Source organism: Lingula anatina, chromosome 10, assembly GCF_051362555.1.
Source record: "Lingula anatina isolate TDL-2025a chromosome 10, LinAna3.0, whole genome shotgun sequence".
NCBI lineage: Eukaryota > Metazoa > Brachiopoda > Lingulata > Lingulida > Lingulidae > Lingula > Lingula anatina.
In genome coordinates this window covers 10,012,567-10,032,499 of record NC_141776.1, presented here as the reverse complement: position 1 = coordinate 10,032,499, position 19,933 = coordinate 10,012,567, and the positions used below count along the sequence as shown (strand labels likewise).

Sequence of the window (19,933 nt, the reverse complement as noted above, 5' to 3'; positions counted from 1 at the left end):
AATCCTGTCTTAAGAAACGTATTCTTTGCACAAGGGAGTTTCCTGAGTAGAATACTTTATGGTACGGCAGCCATGGATATGTTTCTAAATGAATAACTGGGTGGCAGGCATTGTCAGTGATGCGCTTTGTGTAACTGTTCTCTAATAACTATAGAAACTTTTGTTGTTTGTTCTAAAAACTGCTTGTAAAAAAGAAGAACCAGTAACAGACCTCTTTCGATATGTTTTACTTCGATTAAGTGTAGTATATAGGCTAGTTGTTCTCAAAAATTGCACATGGTTGGTGCCAAAATAAATCCTAGTTAGCATGTGGCCCACCCTAAATGCATGACTCAATTTTTGGATCCCACTCCTACCCTTTTTGTAGACAAAAAGAATGTAACCCACCCCTACTGATTCCGCCCCCCCCCCCTTCCCGGGTACTTTATTATCATTCCTTCAATAAAAATATATAGCAATCGCTTTTTATAAGCACCTCAATATTAGGAATCGTTAATTCATAAAAAGGTAAAGGGATACAGAATACATATATAAGTAATCTAACAGTGTGTAGAGGGTACACGTTGTCTGCTCACTGGATAGGGCATACATGTAGAACACATTGGAGTAGAGGGAGGGGGGAGTACTCTCAGGACCTTCTGGCTGTTACTAAATTCATCCCAGGAACGAGTCGAGCATTGGTTTGCAATAAGAAAAAAATTCTCCAGGAAAATTTAATTTGGTAGCTTCAATTATATTTTTACCGATAAAAATATTATCGAATGATTTAATATCAAAATAAAGATTAATTAAGATTGCCACCTTTGGAATCTTTGGTTTGAGCATCACATCCTGTCAGCTTTATTACTGAAGACAATCTAATTTGCATATAAGAGAAAAATGCAGGTTTTTTGTTTGTTTTGGGTTCATTACACATTTTTTTATAATTTTCAAATATAAATGTTCCTTTTTCACTGATACACTTATGAATATTTTATCAATACCCGCAGTTTATTAGTTAAACAATCACAAATAACCATCATATCCCAAGTGTATATGACGTAATCTCGCCCAGGTCATAAAAGTGGTAAAATAGCGATGATTGCCGCCCAGCTGGTGAAGTAGGCCAATTGCCTGTATAATTCTCCCATACGGTTATCGAATTTTTCTAGTGTGGAACATTTTAGGGGGAAGACGGTGAGAGAACATTATCAAGTGACCAAAAAAAATGACATAAATAAAGTTACTGAAAGCAAAGTACATTGCAATATTTTACAAAGTTAAAAAAAGTGTCCCAATTATTTAATTTCACAATGTACAATTTTGCAGATATCGTGAGACCTTTCTATTTCATCTGCCTCTCCCTAAAATGACGCTGCCCGCGTTAACTCTTCAACTCCCGGGAAACGCAGAGCGCGTTGTGGCAGCATGAGAACGATGCGTAGACGTAGGAGCTAGGAGGGTTAAGAGAGGGTTAATCCCCCCTTATACACACACATTTTCCAATCATCAGGGAGAGTATGTGGTGGACTAACATTGTAAAATTTCCCTCAGCTCCAGGGCGTATATAAAGATGAAAAGCTATGTGCTTGCAAGACTATTTCTACCCGGCAACCGCGGGCACTTCTTGGGAACAATAAGTGGGTTACTCGTAGTGGACAGTGGTCAACAGGTCACGAAGAGAGCACTTAGGACACTCAGGTAAACTGACCATTGGTGATGGGTCATCAGTTGACCACAATACAGAGGTCACTGTTAGTGTTTTGTATATGCATTTTCATAGATTTTGTATCAATAGTTTGTGTATGGTATCATAATCAGTAATTTAATACCCGTTTACCCAGTGAGAACAGAGGGATGAGTTACAGGGGCGGATCCAGGATTATTTAAAGGGGGAGGGTCAGTTTTTTAGGAATGACAGGCATGCAAAGCCGACCCTCGACCCCCCCCCCTCATTGGTGTTGGGTTGGGGCCCACTGAAGGGCTCTGAATTTTTTTTTGTATTTTAGAGGACCAACGGTGCTGTTTGGAAATATGATTCAGCAAGTCAAATTATTAATTTCAGATTGGTGTGATTTTCAAAACGACAAAAGGGGTCAGGACCCCACTGACACCCCCTAAATCGGCCACTGATTTTGGTTTAAGCAAACCCCTAAGAAGAAGGAATCATTAAAAATGTTCAAATGTGTTAAAGCGATTGCGACATTGTAAATTTTGAGAAAAAATACGGTATTTGGCAAATAATTCTGCAAAGAAGATACCACTTTGCTGAACGCAGTTTGCAGGTGGCATGACAGGGGCAGTTCCAGGATTTGAAAAGGGGGGGGGGTCAGTTTTTCTTACGAATAACAGGCCTTGGATTCGAAGCCTACCCTTGGCCCCCTTGTGTTAGGGTTCAGGACCCGCTGAAGGGCCCAAAATATTTTGGTGTTTTGGAGGGCAAAATCGGGTCCATTTGGATTGGTTAAGGACTATAAAGCAGCTAGGGAATACAATTTATGTTGATTTTGAGAGGGGAGAATTAGTGTTGTTTTTTTCTTTTCTTTTTTTTTTTTCTTTTTGGTTTTTGTAGAAACCGAAGGACCCCCCCCCCCAATCCCCCTCTAAATCTACCTCTGGGTTAGCCTTTTTTAACCACTAAACTTCCAATGTTTTGACATTTGATTTGTTCACATATACATTTATTTATTATTATTATTGTTATGCTAGAATTTTATTTGTTGATTATAGCTCAGCATTCCTTATAAGTAACTGATACAGAATGTTGGCAGAGTTAGGTGGACTGTTGTGTTGTGTTGATTGATAACTTCTTAAAATATTGAAATGACACTCTTTGAACTGGGAGAGAAGAGGGATTGTAAAAATTCACCAGGTGTGATTATCAACAATTTCTAACATTTTTCAATCTGTAGTAGAATGTAGACAACTGGAACAAAATACAAATAATGGTTGTTTGCAAATTTATTACTTATGACATGCAACTGAAATATTTAGTAATTAAGTTTAAGAACCAATTTTTGTCCAGTGACAGAGTTTAAAATGTACATAATTACCATGTTTTTTTTTACTGTGTTGTCTGTCCTAGAATCATTATGCAAAAAGTTATTAATACAGTTTGATGACATTTGTAGAAATTGAGGGGACCAAGAAACAAGTTAACAAAAAAAAAAAAAAAAAGGATTTTGGTTGTGATCCATTTCTTAATAAGTAGTTCATTAATAAAATAAATCTGTTTATCAGCTCATTTAGCAAAAAGGGACTTAGGGATTTTGTGTGTGAGAAACAGAGAAAGGAAAACAGAGCCAGGGAGAGAGAGAAAAACAGCCAGAGAGAGAGAGAGAGAGAGAGAGAAACAGAGAGAGACTCAGAGTGAAAGAGAAAAAGAGAAAGAGAGAGTGTGTGTGTGTGTTTGTGAAATGAAACGATTTCATTTTACCCACTAATTTGTATGGAAAATACTGCTGGTACTCTTGGAATAATTGTTTTAGAAAGTGAAAAGGTTTGTGCATTTTTTCTTTAACGAAGTGTCATGAAACCTAGGAAATATTACTGATGTGAACATTTCCCTTTTTTAAGAAGACCAAAATCAGCTGGGATTTTAAAATTGTTTTTATTAATTTGTTTTATACTTTTCAGTTAGAACTCATTTACCTCTAAGGATCCGAAGTAATTGGAATATTTCAAGCTGCCCAAATGTCTGAAGACATTATGACCCGTTTTAAATAAAGCAAGACAACTACAGGCCATGCTTGCAGCTCCTTATGAATACCACCATAATTACTGAAGACAGTGATTTCTTTCTGTATTTTTAAGTATCATATATAAACTGACGATTGTTTCTCAGGAAAACTAGCCGTGTCCAGACAAGGAAACATTTGCTTGGTACTGCGCACCTTCTGTGACATTCCCTTCCTTGATATTACAATTTTGGATTAAGAAACTTGCATAATCAAAGAATTGGCATATCTATTTCATTTAAACGTGAAAATGCTGAAATGTAGAAGCAAAAATATAATACTCAGTAATTGAGCTGTTTTTGGGTAAGTGCATATACCACTGTTCATGTATGTATCTATAGTTAAATGTTTCAATGTAAAAGAAATAAAATAAGAAATGTGATTAAACATTTTGAGATAATTTAGCAAGCACTGGGATCAGGGAGTCAGAAATTTTGGTGCATTGTAATAAAGTAATTGATGTAGTACTTCATTTATTGTGCATTGGAATAAAGTAATTGATGCAGTACTTTGTTTATTGCATTGGAATAAAGTAATTGATGTAGTACTTTATTTATTGTGCATTATACATTTTAATGCTAAATTAAACTTTTTAATTTAGAAAAGAAGGAAAAACAAAACTCATTTGATAACAGAAAATTAAATTTCTATTGTAAAACTAAGAGAATGATATATTGAAGTTTTTAAATTGACTGCCACAGAGGTAAAAATACTCTAGTAGTTCTGCACTGTCCTCCCTGAAAAATAAGAAGATAAAAACATTAAAATATAATTCAGGTAAAATTTATTAGTTATTAAAAGGCAGCAATCCAACAACCACCAGCTCTTGGCTGCTATTATATAATAACTGGCTTCAAATACAATTTTTACCAGTTGTTTGACATAGGTTGCCTCTTAAAAACTTCAACTTAGCTATGATGCCATCCAAAGAAGGAAACAAAATAACTTTCATATGACAGTAAAATAAATCTGTTTTTTTGAAAATGATGTCAAATTTTCCTAATTTCTGAATGTTTGAAGTGATAATTTTTATTTAATAATAATAATAATAATAATAACCATTTATGTCCTTGACCTGCGCCTAAAGCAGGATGTAAAAAGATTAAATAATCTCCGCCACCGTGAAGGACGGCGATCCTTGGGTGCTGAAATATTTTACAAAACATTACTCCATAAAATGCTATAATATATTATAACCTTCAATATACAGTCTGTGCACCATCTTATTTCATAAATAAATCAACATTGAAACACATTTACCACTGTCAGGGGCGGATCCAGAGCTATTTACTGACAGTCTTCCAAATTATCTTTGTCGATTCATCCTCCAATTTTGACCGTCTTCCAACAGAAAAAAATAGATACCCGTCAATGTAAACTTGAAAATCTGACCGTCTTCCGGAAGACCCAGAACACAGCCTAAATCCGCCCCTGACTGTTAAGAATAATCAAATTTTGAATTTCAATTAATACTTGTCAAAAGTACAAATACTGTTTGCACAACAAGGAGTGTATGTGTGTGTGTGTGTGTGTGTGCATGCAAGTGCATGCACAGTCACATTTTAACACTGTAATAAGTAGATACCTATTATATAGACCCTGTCATCTTACCTCTCTCCTTCACGTCCTCTATCACAATTTTTGTGTCTTTGACATTAACTGAAGAAAAAAATGGAAAACAAAATAATTCTGTCCATGAGCACAACAAGGATATCATACACAGACAAAGATACAATAATGAATAAGATCACCTAACAGTGAATTAACACAATGATTGTGTATGAGAGCCTGCTTCTGTGTGTGTGTGTGTGTGTGTGTAAACTTTTTGGGTGTGTTTAAATGGACCTAACTTTCTTACCTCTTTTCTTGATATCCTCAGCAAGTGACACACTGTTTGCATCTTTAATGTCAGCTAAAGCAAAAAATATGGAATTGAAACCAAATGAAACAAAATCCATGTTCAAACGGAATTCGGGCACAAATACGGAATTACATTGGTGAAAACACATTCAAATACAATTCACTTAAAATAAATTTGGATCTTCTTAAGTATGCTAAAGACAAGACTTTGGATAAGCAACGTGGTGTGTGTGTGTACTGTGTGAGAGTGCATGTTAGTGCATGTGGACACATGTGCATTACTGAGTTTCTGGTCTCACCTATCTCCTCAATACTTTTTACAACTGTTAAAACTGTTGCATATTTCTTGTCTTTGGTATCAACTGAAAGAGCAGAAGCAAATTTAAAGGAGTGCAAATCATGTTCAATCTTTACACAGTTAAAAGCATGGATTTTTCTGAAAATAAAGAGTGTGTGTGTGTGTGCAAGTGTGCACATGTGTACATTTCATATGTGTATTTAAATAATAAATATTTTACTGAGATTTCTGTCTTACCTGTCTCTTCAGTGTTAGGAGCCTTTACTCTGTTATCATCCTTGGCATCAACTGAAACAGAATAATTAAAATGAAAGGGAATACAATTTATATTGAATCTAAGCTTTACACGTTACGTTACGGCAGTAGTAATGTAATTACAGGTAAGTAAGAAACAAGAGGGGATGTGTTAGTCAGTTATGTTTTTTTATTAATCTGATTGCATTCTGAAGTTTCCATGGAGTTAGTGCACATTAGCTAGGTAGACAAAATTGACCAAATTCATTGTGAACGGTCCCTGATAATCAACAGCTTCAAGGGTCAAGACTTGCACCCTGAGAGTTAAAGTGTTTGTAGTCAAAAACATTGATAATTTTACTTCAAGATTCCTTGCAAATAGTGAGAATGAACAAACACACCTAGTAAATTGCTAAACTCAACTGAATTATTACCTGCAATTTCCTTATCACTGGTGTGGACTTCAGGTTCATATGTGTAGTTAGACTCTGGAATAAGATGCATACATTTTTTGTTATTCACAAATTATGATATAGACACTGAGAATGAAATAGTCTAAATTTCATTTGATAGAATTAAAGGACCATTTCTTTCCATATCTTACATTTATAGAATAATAATGTTAATTCACTTTTTCTTTCCATTAGTTAGATTTAATAGAATTATAAGACCTTTGATTTCCATGTCCAGTTCTCCCCATGTACAGGTCACTTCCATGCTGTCCTTGGTGGTCACCTGGAGGCACCTGTTCCTAAAGGGTTCAGGCTCCCATATCCAGCCAGACCCAGGGTGGTAAGGCTTAATAAATAAATAAATAAATAAATAAATAAATAAATAAATTGAAGATAAGTTAATGTCTGAAATGAAAAAGAAAATCCAAATGAAAAGATACATATATTTAAAATTTGACTAATCAAAAACATTGTAATCTACAAGAAATGAATGAAGCTAAAAAAAAGCACTTAAATTTGTTGAACTTAGATTTTCTTTTTCAATAAAAAGGAAAATTATTTTCATCTCAGTTCATTTGTCATTACAAATAAATTAATATAATATAATTACGTTTTGCGGTCTAACAAACTTCCACTCTATATTTGCAGCCTTGGGCAGAAGAACTTCCGCCCTTAGAACAGGGACACCCAACTCGGTGCACCTAGCAAGGTTTACACCACGTTGGGTGTCCCATGTTCCAAGGGCAGTTCCTCTGCCCACTGCTTTGGCTTTTAAGATATTGTCCTTTAGGAGTATTCGAACAGTGGCCATGGCTGTTCAAAATGAAACAGAAAATAGAAAGAAATCTTGTCAATATATCTTTTTGATGTTGTAATTGCAGACATTCAAATCACTCACTAAATATAAACAAGGCAGCAAAGCTGTCAAATGTACAGACAAAAAGCAGGAAATAACTATGCACAAAATAGGCTACTGTCAATTCAGATGCAAAAGTACATTATGTTAAACTGTAAATTCAACATCAAATTTTAATTATGCTCAACAGGTAATACCAATGAAAGTAAAATGTGTAACAAGCATAAGGCTTCAGGCCCATGAGAGTTCAAGTTCACACTTTGAAAATGTATAACTTCCAGAAAAAGAAGCCAATTAGACTGCTTTTCCAACTCAGGCTGCATGCCGATTTTCGAACTTGACCTCCGTTTTAGTAAGATCGATTATTCCTGAGAGTTTCATGACAACAGGCCTATCGGTTTTCCTTGAAATGTGTTTACAGTGTTGCATATATGTTGAAAAGTGAAAGAAAAAAGCATAACTTCTACAGTAATGGCCCGATTATCCTGATTTTCGAACTTGACCTGCGTTTTATGAATATTCATCAGCTCTTTAAATATAAAGCCCAAAAGTAAAACTGCCTTCCACTTATCGTGTTTACAATGAGGTGCAAGGTGACGGTGACGGCGATGACGGCGACGACAGACGCAGGTGATGGCAATATGTACAGACACATCTGTACATATTTACTGTACTGTTTGAGAACAGTAAGTGACATGGTTTTTCTTAAATGGTCATCATGGGAGCAGTGCCCAAAATAGTTTTTTTCAAATTTTGATGCAATATTACATAATGTTTAACAGGATAATGACCATCAATTTTTAAGAATAAAATATTAGTATCATGGATATTCAGAAAATGTGACTAGCAAAGGTCTTCAGGCCCATGGAACTTCAAAGCCACAACTTGAAAATGCCAAAATGTAAACAAGACAGCACTGTTCTGAAATGGGTTTATTTCCATTTTTAACAACTTTTAACATAAAACGAAATTAACAGTTTACTGCCATTTTTATATTATCAACTAAGAAAATTGATGAGATTGGAAAAATATCAACAGAGCAGTGTTAAATGTCCAATTTCTTCCATTCTGAGATTCTGAACATAGTGAATGATTCAATCTGACAAACTGCAATGATATGAGTTTATTTCCATTTTTGAAACTTTATTACACAATACACAATAACAAGTTTAACATCATTTTTACAAAATCAACTAACAATGTTGTAAAGATGCACGAAATGTCAAAAAAAAACTTTTACATATCTTATTAATTAAATAATGAAACTGTTAACATGCCTAAGAATTGAATCTAAGGAAATGTAAAAAACAGCATAACTTCTAAAATAATGGCCCGATTATGCTGATTTTTGAACTTAACCTGCGTTTTAGCAGGATTGACCACTCCTGTGAGTTTAATGACAATTGGCCTATCTGTTTTTCTTATATTGTGTTTACAGTGTTGCATATATGCTGAAAAAAGAAAAAAAAGCATAACTACTAAAATAGTGGCCCGATCATGCCAATTTTTGAACTTGACCTGCATTTTAGTAAGATCTATTTTTCCTGTGAGTTTCATGACAACAGGCCTATTGGTTTTCGTTGAAATGTGTTTACAGTGTTGCATATATGCTGAAAAGTGAAAAAACAGCATAACTTCTACAATAATGGCCCGATCATGCTGATTTTCGAACTTGACCTGCATTTTATGAATATTCATCAGCTCTTTAAATATAAAGCCAAAAAGTAAAACTGCCTTCCACTTATCGTGTTTACAAGGAAAGTGCACGGCAACGACGGCGACGGCGACGACAGACGCAGGTGATGGCAATATGTACAGACACATCTATATATATTTACTGTACTGTTTGAGAACAGTAAGTGACATGGTTTTTCTTAAATGGTCATCATGGGAGCAGTGCCCAAAATAGGTTTTTTTCAAATTTTGATGCAATATTACATAATGTTTAACAGCATGATGACCATCAATTTTTAAGAATAAAATATTAGTATCATGGATATTCAGAAAATGTGACTAGCAAAGGTCTTCAGGCCCATGGAACTTCAAAGTCACAACTTGAAAATGCCAAAATGTAAACAAGACAGCACTGTTCTGAAATGTTTTTTTTTCCCATTTTTAACAATTTTTAACATAAAACGAAATTAACAGTTTACTGCCATTTTTATATTATCAACTAAGAAAATTGATGAGATGGGAAAAATATCAACAGAGCAGTGTTAAATGTCCAATTTCTTCCATTTTGAGATTCTGAACATAGTGAATGATTCAATCTGACAAACTGCAATGATATGAGTTTATTTCCATTTTTGAAACTTTATTACACAATACACGATAACAAGTTTACCATCATTTTTACAAAATCAACTAACAATGTTGTAAAGATGCAGGAAATGTCAAACAAAAACTTTTACGTATCTTATTAGTTTAATAATGAGACTGTTAACATGCCTAAGAATTGAATCTGAGGAAATGTGAAAAATATGCTGAAAAGTGAAAAAACAGCATAACTTCTACAATAATGGCCCGATCATGCTGATTTTCGAACTTGACCTGCGTTTTATGAATATTCATCAGCTCTGTAAATATAAAGCCAAAAAGTAAAACTGCCCTCCACTTATCGTGTTTACAAGGAAAGTGCACGGCGCCGGCATCGGCATCGGCATCGGCATCGGCATCGCCATCGCCATCGGCGACGACAGACGCAGGTGATGGCAATATGTACAGACACATCTGTGTCTGTACATAAAAAGGGATATATTGCATTCTTATTATGAATAAGTAAGTCAATTTCTTTTTCATTTATATAAGAACATTGAAAAGTACGCAAGAGCAGTTTAGGACAATGTATTGATTTGGTAGAACATGTATTAGACTTGGTCCCCATACCTAGATCTATCTTATATAGGATCAATCCATCTCCAAGAGGTTTCTCCCTAAATTGCAATCAACTTCAGCAGCTTAGATGTGTGCCAGAAGCTGCTAGGGGGATATTAATGATCATTTAGCACCTTCAGTAGGAGTGGCAGACATCTAAGACGCTTAAGATGAAAGCAATTTTGGGAGAAACCCCTTGGAGATGGATCGGCCCTGTTAGATCGATCTAGGTATGGGAACTCAGCCTATGACTCATACAGTGTACAGCCTGATTATATATATGAATAACTTCTCGTGCATGCACGCACACATACACACACACACACAACTTACGAGCACACTGCTCTTCTTTGTTATTTTCAATTTCCATATTAACTGACATCTGCAATAAATAAATCAAATCATACTTTAACATGTTCCAATAACAGATTTCAGTTGCATCTTTCTTTTGTAGTGATACACTCCATTATATTGGGATTATCAGCAAAAAATTGACGTTGTGTAACAGGAAATTCTCCAAAATTTCATTTAGAATAAATTTATCATATAAAAAAACTTGGATACAAACTTTCATGGTCAATTTTGAACAAAAATTTAACTTACCAGCTACTGTGCAAAATTATATCTTTGCTTTGTTTACTAAAACAATAAACAGGAATAATTACTGTATAAAGAAATTTGATTGGACAGCTCCTGTATTGTTCCTTAACTTTAAACCAATAGGAATGGCGCTATTTTGACGGTCTCGACGTGACTCTCTCTGCTTTACAAATCACACTATATCACACACAACTAGAGCCTGGTTATCCTGTGTAAGATGCTTATGCCCCCATCCTTGCACGGTTTTTTTTAGGAAGCAGGCGATTAACCTCTGACTGATATCGGTTGGGGTCTATGGTGCAAACCACAAGTCTCACCTCTTGCACAGCGCCATCTATACTCAATGTTAACATGGCGTCAGCGAAAGGTGATGATGAAAAACCGAAAATTTCATCCAACTTTCTGTACACTGGGTGTCATCTTCAGTCAGGGCATTCTTAAATGGTAATTCTGCCATGATTGCAAAACGTCATCAGGATAAAACATTTGAAATGAAGGATACGTATGTGATATCGACTGTGTCAGTTGTTCACTGTTCACATCACGATGCAATGTGCTTGTCACAATGTGACGATAGCATGATATATAGACTTGGCTGCAGATAAAAAGTGCTTTTGGAAAACAGACGAGATTGATTGCCGTCATCCACTTTAACTTTTTCATCTGTAATGATGCAACATTTTGCGATGGCAGGTGAGATGATTATAAATCAGAGCACAACTGACGTTGTGTCTTCTTTTATAAATACAATTTCCTATTGTTCTTCTTGAGTCATCTGAAGAGTTCCAACGCAAAATGATCGCCGACGGGGTTCTTGTAAATACCCGGAACATAATCATGAACGACCTATATGCTCTTTTGCGCTCCCAGACTGAAGACAAATATTCTATCATACTACATTGTTGCGAACAAAAATGGCCCCCAGTATTATGAAATATTTTGTTGATGATATCAGAATAAGAACCAATCAGTAAGAAGAGTTTAAGTGGCTGCTTCGTGACATACAAGGGTGGAAAGAAGCCCCCACCGTGACCGATTGTGCGGAACAGAACACTCTACTCGGGACACGGAATACTCTGACAGCAGCTACGGAACAGAACATACAGACAACGGCCATGGAATGGAACACTTTACTCACTTTAATGGATGGGACATCAGCTACAGCGGAGAAGTGTCAATCCCGGCTGATAGGAATATTATCAATGAAAATTTGAACATCAGAGACCGCGATATAATCACTGACCCTTGTGGTTGGCTGAATGGAACGATAATCGACGCTTGTCATGATATAACATTAAACACCAATTCCCGCTTCCAGAAGGACTCTAGTCATGTTCACTGGCAGTACAGTTAGATTTCAAGCGTCACAAAAATAGATTTATCCAAATAATAAACCGAACACCAGACCGCGGAACACATTGGCTCACAGTTTCAAACATAGGGGTGTGTCCCATATACGCTGAATATATGCGATTCTTCTTTCAGTGACATTCCAACCATGGAACAATGCATTGCGACATTGATAGCACCATGGCATTGTCAAGAACTCTACAAATTAACGTTTTGCGGTAACCTAACAAAATAACAACTAGTAAACTACAATTGCGGTTTGTACGTCATAGCGAATATGGTTACATTGGCAAACAGCAAAGATCCAACAACCATGAAGTATGACCGCAAAAAACTTAGTTCACATTTATTTTTTTGTTAAAAAAGACGTCATCTATTGCTTTTTCCTATTACAAGCCGGCGTAAAATTAAAAATTGTGTGAAAGAAACTCAGTCGCGGTCAATTTCTACTGTGAATGCCAGCTGCCAGATACACACACCCTGTATGTCATTTATGACGGTTGCAATAAAGAATACCATCCTCTATGTAAAGGCGCAACAGACACTGCCTTAAAAAAGATGACATGTATTATACAAAGTGCACAAAAAGCAGACAACAATAATAATAGTAATAACTCAATATATTTATATTTGTCTTGTTTTTCTTTTAGCATCACATAAATAATATTCCCTTGTTCCACAATGTATTTAATACACGTTCCACTTTTTACTGTATTCCGCATTTTAGTCTGTTCTGCTGTTCTGTTGTACTGGTTTTCTATCTTTTAGTTTCTGCCATCACTAACATGTATTAGCACTACCATCCCGAGTTTCAGTGACGACAGGAAATCCACCTGTCTTCTGTATTACCAGCACTAGTATAGTAGTGTATGCCTCGGCTGTAACCAACAACAACACTTTATTTTGTAAGATAATTTTTTTTACACATTCATTCACGTTTTTTTTTTGTTGAACAAAAGTAATAAATTGTCAATACTCTCACACTCTGGAACTTTTTGTGGAAAATTCCTGACCACTGAGTTTTTTATCTCTTCCAGTCCATCATCTGACTTTAGTCTACTACACTGTACTAAGAGACATAGGACTGTACTGCCACAATGTAATACAATGACTCCAGACTACACTGTACTAGGAGACACAGGACTATACTGACACAATGGAATACAATGACTCCAGACTACTACATGTACACTGTACTAGGAGACACAGGACTATACTGACACAATGGAACACAATGTCTCCAGACTACTACACTATACTAGGAGGCACAGGACTATACTGCCACAATGGAATACAATAACTCCAGACTACTACACTGTACTAGGAGACACAGGACTATACTGCCACAATGGAACACAATGACTCATGACTACTTCACTGTACTAGGAGGCACAGGACTATACTGCCACAATGGAATACAATGACTCCAGACTACTACGCTGTACTAGGAGACACAGGACTATACTGACACAATGGAACACAATGACTCCAGACTACTACACTGTACTAGAAGGCATAGGACTGTACTGACATAATGGAACACAATGACTCCAGACTACTACACTGTACTAGGAGACACAGGACTATACTGCCACAATGGAATACAATGACTCCAGACTACTACACTGTACTAGGAGACACAGGACTATACTGCCACAATGGAATACAATAACTCCAGACTACTACACTGTACTAGGAGGCACAGGACTATACTGCCACAATGGAGCACAATGAGTCATGACTACTTCACTGTACTAGGAGGCACAGGACTATGTATACTGCCACAATGGAACACAATGACTCATGACTACTACACTGTACTAGGAGGCACAGGACTATACTGCCACAATGGAACACATTGACTCCAGATTAATTTTAAAATGGTCAAGTAACAACATAATATTCATTTATTAAATGCTCTTCCGTAGATCACATTGTATTGTGGATCTTTTAATATTTCAGTGAATTTTTGAATCAGTAGTGCTGTAGTGTAAAGCTTAATTTGTACAAATTTCTGAAGCATTAGACCAGATTTGACAAAATTATTAATGTATAACTATAATGTATAACTATATCAGAAATGTTGGTCAAGATTTGACAAAATTATTATCATTTAACTATTTTAAGTCATGGAATTTGCCAGTCTTTTCAATGTAATTTTCAATTTTCTCAGTTATATTGTTCTTTTTAAGAGTAGCCATACCATGAAAAAGCAGGCAGTGAAAGACAGCAGCAAGAGCAGCACTGTCTTATCCATGTGTACAATACATGACATGTGGCAAGATTTAGAACATTGTCAAATATTGTGCTAACAACAACCCATTCCAGAAACCCATTGTAAGGAGTAATCTGCATCTGACATTGATAGTAAGGAGGCGTCTTGTATGGGTATATATTGTTTTCCAGATGAGAGCTATAGGTAACTTGCAACCTCCTACACAAACAAACTCAAATCATCACATTTGCTGTTTTCTTTGGTAGTAAATAATACATTGCAATGTTGAAATATTTATTTTGAATAATTCTCACACTTCTGATAATCAATTTCCAATAAACTTGGCACTTAAGAAAACAAAGCCACCTGATTAGCTTATCACAGATTTTTATTGTTGTTAAGCATCTTTTGTGCAAATTTAAGAAATATTGGACAAGATTTGACAAAATAATTAACATTAAGTATTTTGAGCCATGGAATTTGCCAGTGTTTTTAAGGTAGTTTTCTGTTTTCCAAAATATATTGCCCCAAAGAACACTTTTCATTAGACACAGTCAACTGATCAGCTTATCACAGACTTTTATTGTTGTTAAGCATCATTTGTACAGATTTTAGAAACATTGGATGAGATTTGACAAAATTATTTACATTTAACTATTTTAAGTCATGAAATTTGCCAACTTATTTTCAGTGAAATTTTGAGTTTTCTCTTATATATTGTCCAAAGAAAATACTTTTCGTTAGACACAGTCAACTGATCAGCTTAACACAGATTTTTATTGTTGTTAAGCATCATTTGTGCAAATTTCAGAAGTATAAGACAAGATTTGTCAAAATTATTAACATTTAACTATTTTAAGCCATGGAATTTGCCAGTGTTTTTAAGGTAGTTTTCCGTTTTCCGAAATATATTGCCCCAAAGAACAATTTTCTTTTGACACTAACAACTGATCAGCTTATCACAGACTTTTATTGTTGTTAAGCATCATTTGTACAGATTTTAGAAACATTGAATGAGATTTGACAAAATTATTAACGTTTTACTATTTTAAGTCATGGAATCTGCCAACTTATTTTCAGTGTAATTTTTAGTTTTCTCTAAAATATTGTCCAAAGAAAATACTTTTCGTTAGACACAGTCAACTAATTAGCTTATCACGGATTTTTATTGTTATTAAGCATCATTTGTGCAAATTTCAGAAGTATAAGACAAGATTTGTCAAAATTATTAACATTTAACTATTTTAAGTCATGGAATTTGCCAAATTACTGTTTTCAGCGTAATTTTCATTTTTCTCAAATATATCATCCATAGAAAATACTTTTCGTTAGACACACAGTCAACTGATCAGATTATCGCAGATTTGTATTGATGTTAAGCATCATTTGTTAAAATATCAGAAATGTTGGACAAGATTTGACAAAATTATTATCATTTAACTATTTTAAGTCATGGTGTTTGCCAGTTTTTTTCAGTGTAATTTTCAGTTTTCTGAAGTTTATTGTTCTTTCTTTCCAGATTACCCTTACCATAAAAAAGCAGGCAGTGAAAGACAGCAGCAAGAGCAGAACTATGTCTTATCCATGTGTACAATACATGACATTTGGCAAGATTTAGGACATTGTCAAATATTGTGCTAACAACAACCCATTCCAGAAACCCATTGTAAGGAATAATCTGCATCTGACATTAATAGTAAGGAGTCTTGTATGGGTATATATTGTTTTCCAGATGACATCTGTAGGTAACTTGCAACCTCCTTCACAAACAAATTCAAATCATCACATTTGCTTTTTTCTTTAATAGTAAATAATACATTGCAATATTGCAATATTTGTTTTGGTCAAACCCACACTTCTGATTATCAATTTCCAATAAACTTGGCACTTAAAAAAACACAGTCAACTGATTAGCTTATCACAGATTTTTATTGTTGTTAAGCATATTTTGTGCAAATTTCAGAAGTATTGGACAAGATTTGACAAAATTATTAACGTTTAACTATTTTGCGTTTAACACTTGTCCAGTGTTTTTGTGGTAGTTTTCTGTTTCCCGAAATATATTGCCCCAAAGAACACATTTCATTTGACATTGACAACTGATCAGCTTATCACAGACTTTTATTTTTGTTAAGCATCATTTGTACAGATTTTAGAAACATTGGATGAGATTTGACAAAACTATTTACATTTAACTATTTTAAGTCATGGATTTTGCCAACTTATTTTCAGTGTAATTTTGAGTTTTCTCTAATATATCGTCCGAAGAAAATACTTTTCGTTAGACACAGTCAACTGATCAGCTTATCACAGACTTTTATTGTTGTTAAGCATCATTTGTGCAAATTTCAGAAGTATTTGACAAGATTTTACAAAATTATTAACGTTTAACTATTTTGAGCCATGGAATTTGCCAGTGTTTTTATGGTAGTTTTCCGTTTTCCGAAATATATTGCCCCAAAGAACAATTTTCATTTGACACTAACAACTGATCAGCTTATCACAGACTTTTATTGTTGTTAAGCATCATTTGTACAGATTTTAGAAACATTGAATGAGATTTGACAAAATTATTAACGTTTTACTATTTTAAGTCATGGAATCTGCCAACTTATTTTCAGTGTAATTTTTAGTTTTCTCTAAAATATTGTCCAAAGAAAATACTTTTCGTTAGACACAGTCAACTAATTAGCTTATCACGGATTTTTATTGTTATTAAGCATCATTTGTGCAAATTTCAGAAACATTGGACAAGACTTGTCAAAATTATTAACATTTAACTATTTTAAGTCATGGAATTTCCCAGTTTTTTTTTTCAGTGTAATTTTCAGTTTTCTGAAGTTTATTGTTCTTTCTTTCCAGAGTACCCTTACCATAAAAAAGCAGGCAGTGAAAGACAGCATCAAGAGAAGAACTATGTCTTATCCATGTGTACAATACATGACATGTGGCAAGATTTAGGACATTGTCAAATATTGTGCTAACAACAACCCATTCCAGAAACCCATTGTAAGGAGTAATCTGCATCTGACATTAATAATAAGGAGTCTTGTATTGGTATATATTGTTTTCCAGATGACATCTGTAGGTAACTTGCAACCTCCTTCACAAAAAAACTCAAATCATCACATTTGCTTTTTTCTTTGATAGTAAATAATACATTGCAATATTCCAATATTTGATTTGGTCAGTTCTCACACTTCTGATTATCAATTTCCAATAAACTTGGCACTTAAGAAAACAAAGTCAACTGATTAGCTTATCACAGATTTTAATTGTTGTTAAGCATCTTTTGTGCAAATTTCAGAAGAATTGGACAAGATTTGACAAAATTATTAACGTTTGACTATTTTGAGCCATGGAATTTGCCAGTGTTTTTGTGGTAGTTTTCTGTTTTCCGAAATATATTGCCCCAAAGAACACTTTTTATTTGACATTGACAACTGATCAGCTTATCACAGACTTTTATTGTTGTTAAGCATCATCTGTACAGATTTTAGAAACATTGGATGAGATTTGACAAAATTATTAACGTTTAACTATTTTAAGTCATGAAATTCGCCAACTTATATTCAGTGTAATTTTGAGTTTTCTCTAATATATCGTCCAAAGAAAATACTTTTCATTAGACACAGTGAACTGATCAGCTTATCACAGATTTTTATTGTTGTTAAGCATCATTTGTGCAAATTTCAGAAGTATAAGACAAGATTTGTCAAAATTATTAACATTTAACTATTTTAAGTCATGGAATTTGCCAGTGTTTTCAGCGTAATTTTCATTTTTCTCAAATATATCGTCCATAGAAAATACTTTTCGTTAGACACACAGTCAACTGATCAGATTATCACAGATTTGTATTGATGTTAAGCATCATTTGTTAAAATATCAGAAATGTTGGACAAGATTTGACAAAATTATTATCATTTAACTATTTTAAGTCGTGGTGTTTGCCAGTTTTTTTTTCAGTGTAATTTTCAGTTTTCTGAAGTTTATTGTTCTTTCTTTCCAGATTACCCTTACCATAAAAAAGCAGGCAGTGAAAGACAGCAGCAAGAGCAGAACTATGTCTTATCCATGTGTACAATACATGACATGTGGCAAGATTTAGGACATTGTCAAATATTGTGCTAACAACAACCCATTCCAGACACCCATTGTAAGGAGTAATCTGCATCTGACATTAATAGTAAGGAGGAGTCTTGTATGGGTATATATTGTTTTCCAGATGACATCTGTAGGTAACTTGCAACCTCCTTCACAAACAAATTCAAATCATCACATTTGCTTTTTTCCTTGATAGTAAATAATACATTGCAATATTTGTTTTGGTCAAACCCACACTTCTGATTATCAATTTCCAATAAACTTGGCACTTAAAAAAACACAGTCAACTGATTAGCTTATCACAGGGATTTTGTGTGTGAGAAACGGAGAAAGAAAAACAGAGCCAGGGAGAGAGAGAAAAAGAGAAAAACAGCCAGAGAGAGAGAGAGAGAGAGAGAGAGAGAGAGAGAGAGAGAGAGAGAAACAGAGAGAGACTCAGAGTGAAAGAGCAAAAGAGAAAGAGAGAGTGTGTGTGTGTGTTTGTGAAACGAAACAATTTCATTTTACCCACTAATTTGTATGGAAAATACTGCTGGTACTCTTGGAATAATTGTTTTAGAAAGTGAAAAGGTTTGTGCATTTTTTCTTTAACGAAGTGTCATGAAACCTAGGAAATATTACTGATGTGAACATTTCCCTTTTTTAAGAAGACCAAAATCAGCTGGGATTTTAAAATTGTTTTTATTAATTTGTTTTATACTTTTCAGTTAGAACTCATTTACCTCTAAGGATCCGAAGTAATTGGAATATTTCAAGCTGCCCAAATGTCTGAAGACATTATGACCCGTTTTAAATAAAGCAAGACAACTACAGGCCATGCTTGCAGCTCCTTATGAATGCCACCATAATTACTGAAGACAGTGATTTCTTTTTGTATTTTTAAGTATCATATATAAACTGACAATTGTTTCTCAGGAAAACTAGCCGTGTCCAGACAAGGAAACATTTGCTTGGTACTGCGCACCTTCTGTGACATTCCATTCCTTGATATTACAATTTTGGATTAAGAAACTTGCATAATCAAAGAATTGGCATATCTATTTCATTTAAATGTGAAAATGCTGAAATGTAGAAGCAAAAATATAATACTCAGTAATTGAGCTGTTTTTGGGTAAGTACATATACCACTGTTCATGTATGTATCTATAGTTAAATGTTTCAATGTAAAAGAAATAGAATAAGAAATGTGATTAAACATTTTGAGATAATTTAGCTAGCACTGGGATCAGGGAGTCAGAAATTTTGGTGCATTGTAATAAAGTAATTGATGTAGTACTTCATTTATTGTGCATTGGAATAAAGTAATTGATGCAGTACTTTGTTTATTGCATTGGAATAAAGTAATTGATGTAGTACTTTATTTATTGTGCA

General features: G+C 34.4%; 1 protein-coding gene and 2 long non-coding RNA genes across 3 annotated transcripts; 2 read left to right on the top strand and 1 right to left on the bottom strand.

Annotated features, from left to right (window-relative positions):
- Positions 1 to 1,101: 1,101 nt before the first annotated feature.
- On the top strand, positions 1,102 to 4,263 carry LOC147759547 (uncharacterized). The gene is made up of 2 exons (XR_015331384.1): positions 1,102 to 1,680; positions 3,616 to 4,263. It is a non-coding gene; the product is annotated as an uncharacterized LOC147759547 (long non-coding RNA).
- A 77-nt stretch (positions 4,264 to 4,340) lies between these two features.
- LOC147759546 (uncharacterized) lies at positions 4,341 to 10,198 on the bottom strand. Its single transcript, XM_086997508.1, has 9 exons — positions 7,171 to 10,198; positions 6,780 to 6,906; positions 6,543 to 6,596; positions 6,112 to 6,162; positions 5,876 to 5,938; positions 5,575 to 5,628; positions 5,328 to 5,375; positions 4,776 to 4,861; positions 4,341 to 4,453 (listed from the first exon to the last, which is right to left on the bottom strand). The coding sequence occupies exons 1-8, from the start codon at positions 7,369 to 7,371 to the stop codon at positions 4,779 to 4,781; spliced, it is 681 nt and encodes a 226-aa protein (XP_086853634.1). The 5' UTR covers positions 7,372 to 10,198; the 3' UTR covers positions 4,341 to 4,453; positions 4,776 to 4,778.
- Positions 10,199 to 17,855: 7,657 nt separating this feature from the next.
- Positions 17,856 to 19,922, top strand: LOC147759545 (uncharacterized). The gene is made up of 2 exons (XR_015331357.1): positions 17,856 to 18,644; positions 19,270 to 19,922. It is a non-coding gene; the product is annotated as an uncharacterized LOC147759545 (long non-coding RNA).
- Positions 19,923 to 19,933: the final 11 nt, after the last annotated feature.